At 45.4% G+C, this 17,500-nt stretch overlaps 1 protein-coding gene across 2 annotated transcripts in view; it reads left to right on the plus strand.

Moving 5' to 3' along the window:
* Nucleotides 1-17,500, plus strand: part of bbs9 (Bardet-Biedl syndrome 9) — a 225,146-nt gene that overhangs the window by 104,381 nt on the left and 103,265 nt on the right. For both annotated transcript variants that reach the window (XM_077200194.1, XM_077200195.1), the window contains one exon: nt 179-331. In XM_077200194.1, the coding sequence (XP_077056309.1) occupies nt 179-331 (153 nt within the window). The remainder of the gene's footprint in view (nt 1-178; nt 332-17,500) is intronic.

Consider the following 17,500-nt stretch of genomic DNA (forward strand, 5'->3'; position numbering starts at 1 on the left):
TCAACTTTGACAACAAAGTGTTTAATTATTTAAAAGTATATTGTGTTTTTACCGCTTCCTGAAACGTAGCGTTTTCTGAGATATGGAGGCACATAGTGGCATCCCTAATAAATACTGTATGACATTATAACATAACCATGTGAGTAATGTTTGCTGGTTTGTGTGGGCGTATGTGCAGCTCCGTGTGAATGCACTGCAGTGTCAGGATCTGCTGTCGGAGCGAGCGGTCCAGTTCAGGGCCATCCAGCGCCGGCTGCTGACCCGCTTTAAAGACAAGACCCCGGGGCCACTGCACAACCTGGACACACTGATGGAGGGAACCTACCGCCAGGTCAGCGCAGTGACACACACACACACACACTCGAATCCGCTTGACCCGACCCTTATTTTATCCCTCAACCCATCTTTGATCGCCAAAATGACATATGTAAACGTTTTTTCCTTCATGTCTTAAAATAGCTTGAATGTAACTCGACACCCTTGCCTCATTTAGTATGCGCAGCTTTATGAATATGCAAATGAGCCCCGCCTCCACTCACTCACTCACTCAGATATCCACTTGTGACGATCACACGTTGATCTGATTGGTTACAAGGTAGTTTGTGACGTCAGAAACACCAGCGATTTCAAAGCGTGTTTTTGAGACTGTCTTTGGTTCACTGCAGTTTTAAGGAGAAAATACTCAGCAATGCTGTCGACTTATGCACTTACACATGGTTTGTCTTAAAGCATATTAAAAACACCACATTTACACATAAACAACTTTAAGAGCTTTATAATTATAAAGACATTATTTCACAGGGAAAAACATTTAAATGTCATTGTGATTATAGTGTACATCCTTAGCAATTATATCTGTTTACTAGTGGGATTAAAACAAGACACTGAATGTCCGTTAACAAACACTCTTTTCCAATTGTGTCCAGCATGCTAGCTTAAAAACCCTTCAGGATTCAGAGATGAACATGCTGTTGCTACTCTTCATTAATGCTCTTGTCATCGAACTCTGCTGTGTCTCCATCGTTATACGTGAACAGATTGTTGTTTCCACTCGGCCTGTGTTTGATGCTGTGGATGCTTGTGGGCAGATTATATTTCACTCGCTCATTCCTCCTCAACCTCACTTTCATTCCACACACACACACACACACACACACACACACACACACACACACACACACACACACACACACACACACACACACACACACACACACACACACACACACACACACACACACTTCTAAATGCAGGATCAGCGAGATGTGTTGAGTTCTAGAGACTGTCTGTGTGTGCCACCATTGTGTTTCCTTGTGTGAGAGCTTTAAAAGCCTTTAAAAGGCTGTGTGTGAGAGAGTGTGTGTGTATATGTGTGTGTGTGCGTGTGTATGTGTGTTTGTGTATGTGTGTGTGTGTGTGCGTGTGCGTGTGCGTGTGTTCTGTGTGTCACTGTGTGCTGTGTGTCTCCCTGTAATCATCAGTAAAGGTGAAGGTGGCCCTCAGTGATTGACAGCTCTCTGGGGCCCCGCACTCATAATGGAGCCTCTCTCCAACAGCTTGATTTATCTCAGCCCAAATGGAGTGTTAAACAGAGCTAAATACTTCTCAACACTGATCCTCCTGTCTACAGTAATGGCCATGGTCTTGAGCGGTGTGTGTGTGTGTGTGTGTGTGTGTGTGTCTGAAGAGTGTGTGTTTGATGCCAGCTTCAAAAGCAGCTCTCAGGTGCTGTGTGTGTGTGTGTGTGTGTGTGTGTGTGTGTGTGTGTGTGTGTGTGTGTGTGTGTGTGTGTGTGTGTGTGTGTGTGTGTGTGTGTGTGTGTGTGTGTGTGTGTGTGTTTGACCTGTGGATGGCCTCGGGGAGTTCCTGTTTTTCTTCTGCTGCTCTTTTCCTCTCCTCCCTCTTCATCAGCTCTTATGAGTCTCATTCACAGTCCAGAAGGGCTCAGGCACAAACACACACTGATGCACAAACACACACTGATGCACAAACACACACTGATGCACAAACACACACTGATGCACAAACACAAACTGATGCACAAACACACACTGATGCACAAACACACACTGATGCACAAACACACACTGATCCACAAACACACTGATGCACAAACACACACTGATGCACAAACACACACTGATGCACAAACACACACTGATGCACAAACACACACTGATCCACAAACACACACTGATGCACAAACACACACTGATGCACAAACACACACTGATGCACAAACAATGCACAAACACACACTGATGCACAAACACACACAGATGCACAAACACACACTGATGCACAAACACACACTGATGCACAAACACACACAGATGCACAAACACACACTGATGCACAAACACACACTGATGCACAAACACACACTGACGCACAAACACACACTGATGCACAAACACACACTGATGCACAAACACACACTGATGCACAAACACACACTGATCCACAAACACACACTGATGCACAAACACACACTGATGCACAAACGTACACTGATGCACAAACACACACTGATGCACAAACACACACTGATGCACAAACACACACAGATGCACAAACACACACTAATGCACAAACACACACTGATGCACAAACACACACTGATGCACAAACACACACTGATGCACAAACACACACTGATGCACAAACGCACACTGATGCACAAACACACACTAATGCACAAACACACACTGATGCACAAACACACACTGATGCACAAACACACACTGATGCACAAACACACACTGATGCACAAACGTACACTGATGCACAAACACACACTGATGCACAAACACACACTGATGCACAAACACACACTGATCCACAAACACACTGATGCACAAACACACACTGATGCACAAACACACACTGATGCACAAACACACACTGATGCACAAACACACACTGATGTCGGCAGCTGAGATTAGATCTGATTACAGTGACCGCCAGAAAATATCATAATCATGCAATTAAAATCACTGTTGATTTATTGTTTTGTTTATCAAATCCAGAACAAAAAGGATGCAGGCCCACTTAAAGTTTGTGACAAATTAGAGTGATGAAGAAACATGCCAGAATGAGAAGAAAATAAAGAGTCTCTTGATATATGTTTCTCTTGAAAACTGCTCTGACACTACAGTAGTGGATCTGACTGAATAAGCTGATAACAGAAGACATTAATGCTGTGTCACGCCCAGCTCGTTCACGACCGTAACATAAAGAGGATCACACATTCAAACACACGGGTTGCATTGCAAGCTTATTTGGAACAAAAATGATCTGTTACAGAAATATAACACATTCTCTAGGGATTTAAATAAACAAAAAAAAAAAAAATAGTTCAATGGGGTAATGAATGTTGGTAAATAATAGAGAAACTATAATAGAACAAGTTGGAGCAAACGACTTCTCCGGAGAACTATGTTCCACCAGAGGAATTAACATTGAGTAAATCGGTCCAAACATTTATACTCTCCACCCATAAATTATCCAATTAACAATGACGTCACAATCTGATGTTATACTGCCACCATCAGGTAGAGAATAAAAAGACGGCTAATAACTGTTATAGGGTTGAGAAGGCAGTGCATACTTTTGCATTCTGAACTTCTGACAAATGTACATCTGCAACACTAGGGCTTTTCACACGTTAGCTAGTTAACCCTGGGTCATTCTAAAGCCCATATGAGCTAGGTATCCCTGGCTCATTCTAAAGCCCATATGAGCTAGTTAACCCTGGGTCATTCTAAAGCCCACGTGAGCTAGTTAACCATGGGTCATTCTAAAGCCCACGTGAGCTAGTTAACCCTGGGTCATTCTAAAGCCCATATGAGCTAGTTATCCCTGGGTCATTCTAAAGCCCATATGAGCTAGTTAACCCTGGGTCATTCTAAAGCCCACGTGAGCTAGTTAACCATGGGTCATTCTAAAGCCCACGTGAGCTAGTTAACCATGGGTCATTCTAAAGCCCACGTGAGCTAGTTAACCATGGGTCATTCTAAAGCCCACGTGAGCTAGTTAACCCTGGCTCATTCTAAAGCCCACGTGAGTTAGTTAACCCTGGGTCATTCTAAAGCCCACGTGAGCTAGTTAACCATGGGTCATTCTAAAGCCCACGTGAGCTAGTTAACCCTGGGTCATTCTAAAGCCCATATGAGCTACATTTATTCATTTTAGCTTACGCTTTTATCCAAAGCGACTTACAATTGCTATATGTCAGAGGTCGCACGCCTCTGGAGCAACTAGGGGTTAAGTGTCTTGCTCAGGGACACATTGATGTCTCACAGTGGATTCGAACCCGGGTCTCTCACACCAAAGGCATGTGTCTTATCCACTGCACTTCACCAGCTAGTTAACCCTGTGTCATTCTAAGCCCACGTGAGCTAGTTAACCCTGTGTCATTCTAAAGCCCACGTGAGCTAGTTAACCCTGGGTCATTCTAAAGCACATATGAGCTAGTTAACCCTGGGTCATTCTAAAGCCCACGTGAGCTAGTTAACCCTGGGTCATTCTAAAGCCCATGTGAGCTAGTTAACCCTTGGTCATTCTAAAGCCCATATGAGCTAGTTAACCCTGGGTCATTCTAAAGCCCACGTGAGCTAGTTAACCCTGGGTCATTCTAAGCCCACGTGAGCTAGTTAACCCTGGGTCATTCTAAAGCCCATATGAGCTAGTTAACCCTGGGTCATTCTAAAGCCCACGTGAGCTAGTTAACCCTGGGTCATTCTAAAGCCCATGTGAGCTAGTTAACCCTTGGCCATTCTAAAGCCCATGTGAGCTAGTTAACCCTGTGTCATTCTAAGCCGACGTGAGCTAGTTAACCCTGTGTCATTCTAGCCCATGTGAGCTAGTTAACCCTGGGTCATTCTGAGCCCATGTGAGCTAGTTAACCCTGGGTCACTCTAAAGCCCACATGAGCTAGTTAACCATTGGTCATTCTAAAGCCCACATGAGCTAGTTAACCCTGGGTCATTCTAAGCCCACGTGAGCTAGTTAACCCTGGGTCATTCTGAGCCCACTTGAGCTAGTTAACCCTGGGTTATATTGCTTCATGTTTCACACTGCTCAAAATTTACCCAGGGTTAAAAGCAGGGTTTAAAACGACGATAAAGTGGGGTTAAGCTCAGTGTGAAAAGCTCTAATCAAGTTGTCTAATTTGTGTCAAATGTTTATTTGAAATTTAGAAGTCCATGAAAAGGCGGTCAAAGTAGTTCACTAGAATGTACTCTCCTTTAGAGTCACACACACACACGCACGTATGCACGCACGCACACACACTCTCACACACACACACACACACACACACACACACACACACACACACACACACACACACACACACACACACACACACACACACACACACACACATGCATGCATGCATGCATGCATACACGCACACACACACTCTCACACACTCACACACAAACACTTATGTAGTGCTGACACTAAAACTTGAATTTTTTTCTCACACAGTAATTTTAATTTTGGTTGAACTATACACAATAAATATTGATGCATTTTTGTATTGCGATATATTGTTACAACCCTACTATATCCTAAACTGATTATGATTTGTACGAGTCAGACTGATCTGGTGCCAGTAAACCCTCTCTGCCGCTGATGCTACATGAGTCTGATATACATCCAGCTGCAGCTCTACTCAACAATATACACATACATATGGTTGTTTAACAGCTCATTGTATATTTATGCTCGAGACATAACCATGGACTTTCCTTGTTCTACCACATGTATGAGGCAGTGGGTGCACAGCTGTAAATGAAAGTTGAGTTCTGTATATGTTTCAGTGAAGAACACAGCATTCATCTGGACTCCACACGCATGGACTCACTCGTTCTCAGATATCAGTGTATTTAGAATTTTGCAAACATGCTTTTTCTTTTCATGCTTCTTGGGCTTGGAATGATCTGAAAAAGGAAGTTAAACTAGAGATACTGCCACCTCTGAGTCTTTTAAATGTCTTTTGTTATGTATGGCTATCTGTGTGAAACTCTATGTGCTGCCGTCTTGACTAGCAGAAGAAATTGTGATATCTCAGTGGGATCGTCCTTACATTTACATTTATTCATTTAGCAGACGCTTTTATCCAAAGCGACTTACAAATGAGAACAATAGAAGCAGTGAAACTAACAATAGGACAACAATATACAAGTGCTATGACCCTTCCCAGTTTAATCTAACGCAGTACATGGATTTTTTTTTAAAATAATAAATATAGAATAGAAGATAAAATTGTTAGTATTAATGGATCAAGTGTTGCCGAAAAAGATGCGTCTTAAGCCGTTTCTTGAAAACTGCCACGGACTCATCGGCTCTGGTTGAGGAACAGACCAGGACCAGGCCAGAGAAAGAGATTTAGTGGCTCTTTAAAGCTGATGCACCACATCACGCGTTTACTTGAAAAGCACAGGTTTCTAGATGCCACGCAAGTGTTCCTGGGTAAATAAACATTGGTCAGTTCAAATTTTTAGAAGAAAAATTCTCTCTACCTGTTATATGACTCACTTTTTTATTTAGTTTCTTTTAATCACACATTTGCTCAGGGTGATATTTAAACGCACCGTTGAGTGTGTGTGAGCGTTCAGTCGGACCTTTGGCTCAGTGTCAGTCATGACAGATGCTCAGGGTTTAGGTTTTATTCCCCGTCAAGCAATGCTCCGGTTTGGGTCCAAGCCGTTAGACGAATTCTAGCCGAACGCTAGCAGAACGCTAGCAGAAGAACTCTAGCAGAACGCTCGCAGAACGAACTCTAGCCGAACACTAGCAGAACGCTAGCAGAAGAACTCTAGCAGAACGCTCGCAGAACGAACTCTAGCAGAACGAACTCTAGCCGAACGCTAGCAGAAGAACGCTAGCAGAACGAACTCTAGCCGAACGCTAGCAGAACAAACTCTAGCCGAACGCTAGCAGAACGCTAGCAGTAGAACTCTAGCAGAACGCTAGCAGAAGAACTCTAGCCGAACGTTAGCAGAACGCTAGCAGAAGAACTCTAGCAGAACGCTTGCAGAAGAACTCTAGCAGAACGCTAGCTCAACTTACGTGAGGTGCAGCAGAAGTCCACCAGAACTGTTATTTAAAAAATGTCTAAAGACACACCTGTTTTGTCAGCACCTGTTTATACTAGCATTTGATTTTTCTATTCTATACTACTCTATTTGTTTTGTTTTTCTAAAAAAAAAACTTGCTATGTTTAAACTGTACTAGAATAACTGAGACTTGTTACAGCACTTGTATTCTGTTGCTGGTCTGATTGCTTCTATTGTTCTCCTCATTTGTAAGTCTCTTTATAACAGCGTCTGCTAAATGATTAAATGTAATGTACCTGAGGGCCGTATAGCCGGCACACTACAGATGTACACGCTCACAGAAACGGGTTATTCCTGAGGTGTCAGGGTGACGCGGGAGAAGCACATTTTACATGCATGGTTTATAGGAGTTTATGTTGATGACAGTGAATCACATCCATTGCAACAGTAAAGGCCATCGCACACTGAGTCCGAAATTTTCGTGTGCGTTTTTTCGTATTCGTGATTCGGTGGCTCTGAATTGTCAAAACACCATTCAAACTGCTTGCTACGGATGGGAAAAACGCAGAAAATCTAACCTGATTCGATTTTTTTTATGACGGACGAAAGTTTCGGATGCGAATTTCGGACTCAGTGTGCGATGGCCTTAAAGTGTGGCTTCGATTTTTATATTTACTGTGTCTGTAAAATGTCTGCTGACATGGTGAATGTGCCCTATAATCAAGCATATAATGTTCTGAATGGAGCTGAGCAAAGAGGGGAAGTTTTGTAGACATTTCAATATTCATTGTTCGGACTGTTTAAAAAGAACGTCTCGGGTTATGACTGTAACCCTCGTTCCCTGAGAAGGGAACGAGATGCTGCGTCGAGAATCGACACATTGGGGAATGCCTTCAGCGTGACGCGTCTGCAGCCTGTATTGAACTAGGCCAATCTTGATTGGTGTTGTGTCATGACGTCAACCGTGACGTCGCATGTGACGGTGAGCGGAAGCTATAAAAGGACGCCGGAACATAGCAGCGTCAGCTTTTGATCGTTCGAAGCAAGTCGTTCTCAGAAGTGCGAGAAGTCTGGCCGAGGGACGCAGCGTCTTGTTCCCTTCTCAGGGAACGAGGGTTACAATCGTAACCCGATACGTTCCCTTTCGAGGGAACTCGCGCTGCATCGAGAATCGACACATTGGGGAACGAAATACCCACTGCGCCACACTGAGAGAATACGCCCTGATGTGAAGCAAATTGGCACACTCAAGACGAGAGAACACGTGAACCCGGTGTAGAGGGCATATCCAAACTGTACTGTTTTATAAAAGTGTGAGGGGAAGCCCAGCCTGCAGCATCACAGACTTCTTGGAGGGAAACTCCTGCTAGCAGAGCCTGAGAGGAAGCCACTACCCTAGTGGAGTGGGCTTTTAACGCCAGAGGTGAAGGCAAATCACGCACATCGTAAGCTGAAGAAATTGTTTCCACTATCCATCTGCTAATAGTTTGTTTTGAAGCAGGTGACCCCTTCCTTGGGGACCCAAAGCACACAAGTAGCTGATCTGATTTCCTCCAGCCCGAAATTCTTTGTACATAGATCTCCAGGGCTCGGATCGGGCATAGTAGATGTAACTTCGATTGCTCATCCGACACATGCGGTGGAGGATGGAAGGCCTGGAGAATTATAGACCGTGCCACATTTGACGGCACCTTAGGCACATAGCCAGGTCTAGGGTGGAGAATGGCCTTTACTTTGCCGGGAGCAAACTCGAGGCAAGCAGGAGCGACAGATAGAGCCTGCAGGTCCCCGACTCTTTTTAGGGACGTGATGGCAAGCAGGAACGCTTCTTTAAAAGACATACATTTCTCAGTCACCTCATCCAAAGGTTCGAAGGGTGCCCGGGACAACCCCTCAAGAACCACTGCCATATCCCACGTGGGGACCCTGGGCTGGATGACAGGCCTCATCCTCCTAACTCCACGAAGGAAACGTACTATAAGTGGGTGTCTCCCCAAGGTGCCCACCCCTAGAGGCGTGTGGAAGGCAGCTATGGCCGCCACATAAACCTTAAGCGTGGACGGGGAGAGCCCGTCAGAGAAACGACTCTGGAGAAACTCCAGCACTGAAGCCACTGGGCAGTTAACTGGGTCCACTTGATGTTCTCTGCACCATGAAGTGAATACATTCCATTTTAATGCATACAGTTTCCTCGTCGAGGGGGCTCTAGAGTTTAAAATGGTCTCGACAGCCTCAATTGAGAGACCGGCATTTAAGAGTTGGTCCTCCTCAGGGGCCAGACCCACATCTTCCATAGTTCTGGTCGAGGGTGAAATATTGTTCCCCTCGGCCTGAGACAGAAGGTCCCTCCTGACCGGAATTTGCCACAGAGTCCCTGCTAGAAGAACCATAATGTCCGAAAACCACACTTGGGCCGGCCAGTACGGGGCTACTAGGAGTAGGGTGATCCCGTACCTCCGGACTCTCTCTAGAACCCCTGGGAGCAGAGTGATCGGGGGAAATGCATACAGACATAGCCTCGGCCACGTCTGCACCATGGCAGCCACTCCCAGAGGAGCTGGATGCGTGAGGGTGTACCAGAGAGGACAGTGGGTATTCTCTTGAGAGGCAAACAGGTCCACTTCCGCCTGACCGAACTCCCTCCATATCACCTCCACCACCTCGGGGTGGAGTTTCCATTCCCCGGGCCTCAGCCCCTGTCTCGACAGGATGTCTGGCCCCACATTGCTGTCCCCAGGGATATACATGGCTCTGAGTGACAGAAGTTTTCCCTGGGACCACAGGAGAACCTGATGCACCAGTCTGCACAGAGGGCGCAATCTCAGGCCCCCCTGTCGATTTATATATGAAACCACCGACGTGTTGTCTGTTCGCACTAGAACATGATGGCCTCTGAGGTCCGGAAGGAAATGTCTGAGGGCCAGAAACACTGCCATCATCTCCAGGCAATTGATGTGGCATGAAAGATGATGGTCCCTCCAAGAACCCCTGGTGTAGCGGCCTTCCATAACCGCACCGCAGCCTGTGAGGGATGCATCTGTGGTTAGAATCTTTCTCTGACACCGTGCTCCCAACACAGGGCCTAGGGACAGGAACCCTGGTTTCTTCCACATGACCAAAGAGCGAAGGCATCTGCGCGTTACTTTGACCGTGCGAACAGGGTTGCCCCTCGGGGAAAACCCTCTGGTTCTGAGCCACCACTGCAGGGCTCTCATGTACAGCAGGCCAAAAGGAATCACTTTGGACGCCGCTGCCATAAGGCCCAGCACCCTCTGGAAGTGTTTGACAGTGATGGCCTGGCCTAGTTTGAGACTCGTTACTGTGATCAAGATGGTGTCTTCACGAGCAGGAGACATCTGTGCCCGCATCGTGACAGAATCCCACACTACCCCCAGGAAAGTCGTTCTCTAAAGAGAGATTAAAGAACTCTTCCTGACATTGAGTCTTAGACCTAAGCACCTTAGATGGTTTAGAACAACATCTCGATGTTGAACCGCCATCTCCCTTGACTGTGCTAAAATGAGCCAGTCGTCGATATAATAGAGGATACGAATGCCTTGAAGCCTTAGAGGAGCAAGGGCAGCATCCATGCATATTGTGAAGGTGCGAGGCGACAGTGCTAGGCCAAATGGTAGAACTCTGTATTGATATGCTTTTCCCCCGAAAGCGAATCTTAGGAACTTCCTGTGTTGGGGAAGGATGGAAATATGGAAGTAAGCATCCTTCAGATCTATTGTGACAAACCAGTCCTCGGACCTGACCTGACTCACTATAAGAGGTATAGTCAGCATTTTGAACCTCAGAGACCGGTTCAATACCCTTAGATCTATTATAGGTCGTAACCCTCCATCCTTTTTGGGAACTATGAAGTACCGACTGTAGAACCCGGCTTTCCCTTTCTTGGGGAGGAACCTGTTCTATGGCCTCCTTTGCCAAGAGGGACTGAATTTCTTGCTCCATAACCTGACCCTGGTGTGGACTGACCAGCGTGTCAACCACCCCACTGAATCTTGGTGGACGATATTCGAACTAAATTCTGTACCCCTTTTCCACTGTGTGCAGGAACCACTGAGATATATTTTGAAGACCCCTCCAGGCGTCTAGATAATCTACTAGGGGGATCAGTCTCTCGAGACTGACCTCGGGTGTTGTGTTTGAGATATCGGTGACCTGAAGCACTCGATTGGCAGGAACTAACCGACATAATTTTTCTACAGGCCTCGTGAGAGGGAACACAGTCGACAGAGCCGCAACGTTTTCGGGTGGACACTGCGATTTGCGTTCATTGAAACCCGATGTGTCCCGAGGCGCACGTAGTGGCGGGAAACACACATCAAGCCTTCCTAGCCTGGATGACAGTCCTCAGATCTGCCCTTGGTCTGGAAGACTTGGACTGAGAGTGTTACCCCTGGCTCCAGGCCTTTTTCGGGGGAGCACGAGAAGCAACACTCTCTTTCTGCTGCTGCAGGTGTGAGGAGCTGGTGGTCGCCTCATGGGACTGCCCCCTGGCAGCAGACCCATGAGACTTGGAACGACGGCGGGGGATGAAATGTTTGCGTGCGGCTGACTGTCGTTTCGTCTCCTGAAACCTCTCGACGACAGTGTCGACTGCGTCGCCGAAGAGGCCAGAAGACGAAATCGGGGCATCGAGGAGGAAAGCCCTGTCCTTCTCCCCGATGCCCAACAGATTCAGCCACAGGTGTCTCTCCGTGGCTACCAGTGCTGCCATAGAGCGGTCAACGGCGCGGGCCGTCTCTTTGGTAGCACGGAGAGACAGGTCGACCGCTCAACGCATTTCTCGAATGTCGTCGAACGCGACCTCCCTGCTGTCGTCCACCTCTTTGAGGAGGTCGACCTGGTACGACTGCAGCAGCCCCATCGTGTGCAGGCATGCACCAGCCCGACCTGCCGCCTTATATGCCTTCCCAACAAGCACCGAAGTGGTACGGCAGGGCCTTGGAGGGAAGCGCCAGAGCGCTCAGGGACGATGCAGCATCGGGCGAGAGATGAGATTCGAAATTCTCTTCAACCCGAGGCATCGTCCCATACCCCTTCTCCCTCGACCCCATTATATCAGAATATATATGGACATTGGGGCTAGAGAGACGAGAAGAGAAGGGCTTGTTCCACGATCTCGACACCTCGGTGTGGAGATCGGTAAAAAATCGAAGACTCCGGCGTGGATGTTGTGGCCGGGCTTGCAGGAAGCGCTCATCAAGCATAATTTTTTTCGTCGCTTCCTGCTTTTCTAGGGGCCATCCGATTTTTAATTTACCCACAGCCCGGGTCACAACCTCCAGCAACTCCTCAAAGGCAGGGGAATGTGTTTATGGAGTTTCACATTCACCTGCCTCGATGTTCAAACTATCTGACCCCTCAGAGCCAGATAGTTCGAACATTGGGTCCTCTTCGCGGGCGGAAGAAGCCGCTGGGCGGGCTTCCACCTCGCGAGCAGGACCGCGGGAACTGGCCGATGATCCCTTTGCGATCCCCATGAATGCAAGCGCCGCGCCGCCTCGACAGACGCGGGACCCGATCCATGGGGAGCGAGTGCCTGGCCTGATTCATCAAACAGACCGAGGCGGGAGCGGAGCGTTCTCATGGGCATTTGATCACAGTTCGCACAGACAGCGCCCTCGAGCGCTGCCCGTGCATGCTCCGCGACAAACAACACAAAGCACGTGTGTGTCACCCTCGCTTAGATAGCGCGGGCAAGGGGACGCACACTGCCTGAATTGTTTCTCCATCACACTTTTTACCTTTACCGAACAAATAACACCAAATAAGACTCACAGTTTCACATATAACGCTTGCTGAAGAACAGAAAGCTGACGCTGCTATGTTCCGGCGTCCTTTTATAGCTTTCGCTCACCGTCACATGCGACGTCACGGCTGACGTCATGACGCAACACCAATCAAGATTGGCCTAGTTCCACACAGGCTTCAGACGCGTCACGCTGAAGGCATTCCCCAATGTGTCGATTCTCGACGCAGCGCGAGTTCCCTCGAAAGGGAACAATCAGGAAGGACGAAAAAACACTGTACGGAGGATATAACGAACCCACACACCCCGGTTAAAGTCATGCAACTTTTGCACTTTTAATGTAAAAATAACAACCAATGCCACTAATGCTATTTCAGAGAAATAAAGCTGTAAATAAAAGCTTGTAGTAACTAACTGCAAAAGTGTTCACCCCCCGACCTGACACTTGTCAAAGTTACCGACTTGGGTATTTAAACATGTCCCATTACTCTTGAAGTATCAGAAGCCACGATGATGTCAGAAACCTCACAGGAACAGCTGAGGTGTGTGTGTTATCAGAGTCCGTTCAGCTGAGGTGTGTGTGTGTTATCAGAGTCCGTTCAGCTGAGGTGTGTGTGTTATGCTGAAGACAGGTGTGCATTATTCACATGTGCTTGATGAATACTGTGCTTGATTCTGTCACACTTGTGGAGTTATGCTATTTAACTCTGTATTGATATGCTTTTCCCCCGAAAGCGAATCTTAGGAACTTCCTGTGTTGGGGAAGGATGGAAATATGGAAGTAAGCATCCTTCAGATCTATTGTGACAAACCAGTCCTCGGACCTGACCTGACTCACTATAAGAGGTATAGTCAGCATTTTGAACCTCAGAGACCGGTTCAATACCCTTAGATCTATTATAGGTCGTAACCCTCCATCCTTTTTGGGAACTATGAAGTACCGACTGTAGAACCCGGCTTTCCCTTTCTTGGGGAGGAACCTGTTCTATGGCCTCCTTTGCCAAGAGGGACTGAATTTCTTGCTCCATAACCTGACCCTGGTGTGGACTGACCAGCGTGTCAACCACCCCACTGAATCTTGGTGGACGATATTCGAACTAAATTCTGTACCCCTTTTCCACTGTGTGCAGGAACCACTGAGATATATTTTGAAGACCCCTCCAGGCGTCTAGATAATCTACTAGGGGGATCAGTCTCTCGAGACTGACCTCGGGTGTTGTGTTTGAGATATCGGTGACCTGAAGCACTCGATTGGCAGGAACTAACCGACATAATTTTTCTACAGGCCTCGTGAGAGGGAACACAGTCGACAGAGCCGCAACGTTTTCGGGTGGACACTGCGATTTGCGTTCATTGAAACCCGATGTGTCCCGAGGCGCACGTAGTGGCGGGAAACACACATCAAGCCTTCCTAGCCTGGATGACAGTCCTCAGATCTGCCCTTGGTCTGGAAGACTTGGACTGAGAGTGTTACCCCTGGCTCCAGGCCTTTTTCGGGGGAGCACGAGAAGCAACACTCTCTTTCTGCTGCTGCAGGTGTGAGGAGCTGGTGGTCGCCTCATGGGACTGCCCCCTGGCAGCAGACCCATGAGACTTGGAACGACGGCGGGGGATGAAATGTTTGCGTGCGGCTGACTGTCGTTTCGTCTTAGGTGTGCATTATTCACATGTGCTTGATGAATACTGTGCTTGATTCTGTCACACTTGTGGAGTTATGCTATTTAAAGGCTTAATTTTTTATCTTTTTCTCTGAAATGTGTCACTTTGGTTTTCAGAGGCATTGCATAGGTTGTAATTTTTACATTAAAGCTGAAAAAGTTCTGATATGATTTAACTTTGTTTCTTTTTTAACCAGCTGTTTTTACAGGGGTGTGTAGACTTTTATATCCACTTTCAGACTAAAATGTAAGGTTTCTACACGGTACGTGAGCCCACAGCATCCGTCGTCTTCAGCAACTGTTGATAAAGTGTCTGACTTGCAGACTTGTGTTATCTTTACTCCAAGGAAAATACACCGTGTGGACACAAACACATGATTTATCTCCATCTCTTCATAATGCCAAACCTTTAGAGGAACAGATTCTTTCTTTTTTACTTTTGACAGAGAGTTGAGACAGAGATAAAGCATTATTGTGTGTTCTTTGTTGCACTGGATCTGGATCTAGGATAAATGTTGTGTAGAGATAGGTAAGTTTATTTGAATTGCACTTTTACTGTCCATATTGTTTCACAGCAGTTACATATAGAATCTGATCCTCAAACCTTTTTATTTTGAGAACCGCTATTCAAAATCCATTAGTCCTCAAGATGAAACAATCAAAAAAATGCTGCGTCAAAAACAACCCAGTTTAGGTTGCTCTGATAGCCCAGCACTGCACCCAGTGTTTGATTGTTTTGACCCAGCTGGGTTGGTTTAAATGTTTGACCCAACATTCTGGGCTGTTTTCCTCTTCTTTGTTTACAAAATTACAGTACTATACTGCTTAATTAAAATGAACCCAAAATTGGTTGAAAATTAAAGCCACTTTAACGCAAACAGTAACAATACGGGTTATATAACAATTATTGATAAAAAATATTGATTGAAACACCCAGAAATGGACAAAAACAGGCAAAAGTAATAGCAACAATATTCATGAATGGCAAATCAACAGTTATACAGCGCTTAGTTCAACAGAATATCTTTTGAATAGTGAACATGGTTCAATAAATATTGAGTAACTTAAGTTTAAGACTAAATTGTGAAAAGTGATTTATATATGTTTTACTTCTGTAATTCTAGGAATTAGTACCACTACGGGCAAATCATAAGATTTTGAGTGCCAACAATAAACTCTCATACCTTTTAATAAACATTGAAAGTCAGGAATAAACACTCCTCGCTACAGAGTCAAAGCGCTGTCCTCTCTGCTTCCAGTACATGATGAGAGAAGCTCCTGCATGCTCTCTTTCTAACCCAACCCAGCACTGTTGGGTTACTGGTTATAAACAATCACCAACACAAATTTGGTCAAATCAACCCAACAGTCTCAACCCAGCACTGTTGGGTTATTGGTTATAAACAATCACCAACACAAATTTGGTCAAATCAACCCAACAGTCTCAACCCAGCACTGTTGGGTTATTGGTTATAAACAATCAGCAATACAAATTTGGTCAAATCAACCCAACAGTCTCAACCCAGCACTGTTGGGTTACTGGTTATAAACAATCACCAACACAAATTTGGTCAAATCAACCCAACAGTCTCAACCCAGCACTGTTGGGTTATTGGTTATAAACAATCAGCAATACAAATTTGGTCAAATTAACCCAACAGTCTCAACCCAGCACTGTTGAGTTATTGATTATAAACATTTACCAATACAAATTTGGTCAAATCAACCCAACATTCCCAAGCCAGCGTTTGGGCTGGAAAAGTGCTGATCGTTCTATGGAATGTAGAAATCCCTGTATTTTAAGGAATGTTTAGCTTTATCTAGTCCCTGTCCAGACGCAGTAAAACTGTAGAGACTCATTACTTGTTTCTGATGGACGTTTCTGGCTCTAACTCTCGACACATGAACTGATCTGGAGCTTTATGTGACTGATGTTCTACACTCTCGCTCTGTTTGATAACTTGAGAACCCTTTGCCTCATGTTACTTTAAAAACTCAAACATATTAACGATCTAACTGTCAGAAGTATTTTATCGCTGACGAAAGCAGACAACTAACAATAAATCTCATGAAACTAATCTTTGCAGCTGCATTTGTAATTGTTATTAAGTATTCCAATAACAGTAACTCTTTCATGAACTCTTGAGTCATGTGATGTTTCCATTATTGTGTATATATATTCCCTGTGCTGTTATATTTGTCCATATAAATGAGGGGTTGGCGTTCCTTCAGGGGGGTCGGTGTGTGTGTGCGTGTGTGTGTGTGTGTGGAGGTGGGCTGGTTCAGCCTGGGAGGTGAGGTTTAACTGTTGATTACAGACTGTTGGATTGTGTCTGCTGAAATGACTAGAGAAAGCCTGCAGTAATGAAAGGGCTGTTTGTAGACTCACGGCTTCTATATATGGAACCGTGAGTAACCTAGCCATGAAAACACAAACAACCGGACCATCTATGTCTCCAATCCTGCCCAAACGCTGGTCTTCTGTCTTCGGTTGCTTGAATGAGTTGAAGTTCTTATTCCACGCCATTTCTTTACCTCTTCAGTTCGAAAATAATAGTACGAAAGATCACATTTTCTGAGATGGAACTATTTATGGAACATTTAGACAACATATAAAAATATAAACAAAAATGTTTATGTGTTTTCTGTTTAGTATCATATTTGATACATCAAGCTTTTATGGTTCTTATAGTATGATGTAGTGAGAATATGGAGCTCATAGGAAATTAGTGCATATGCTGATATTTATACGGACAAAAATTAAGATGAAGTTCTGATGCTTGTAATGTAAATCAGTGAGATCTTTATAACACTGTAGCAGATACCATCATAAAATGCATATAAATATCAATATCTGCCAATAATATGTCTTAGTAAGATGATATTTAAATCGATATCGAGTGCGACAGGTTTACCAGCAGAGCTTTTGATCATGTTGATCATTTATAGGGTAGGATTTTCTTTATTGGTTTTGTCCTAAATGTGATTTGTGCACATGGACACTTTATACT

This window comes from Siphateles boraxobius, unplaced genomic scaffold, assembly GCF_051911475.1.
Source record: "Siphateles boraxobius isolate OS27281-9 unplaced genomic scaffold, OSU_SipBor_1 45, whole genome shotgun sequence".
NCBI lineage: Eukaryota > Metazoa > Chordata > Actinopteri > Cypriniformes > Leuciscidae > Siphateles > Siphateles boraxobius.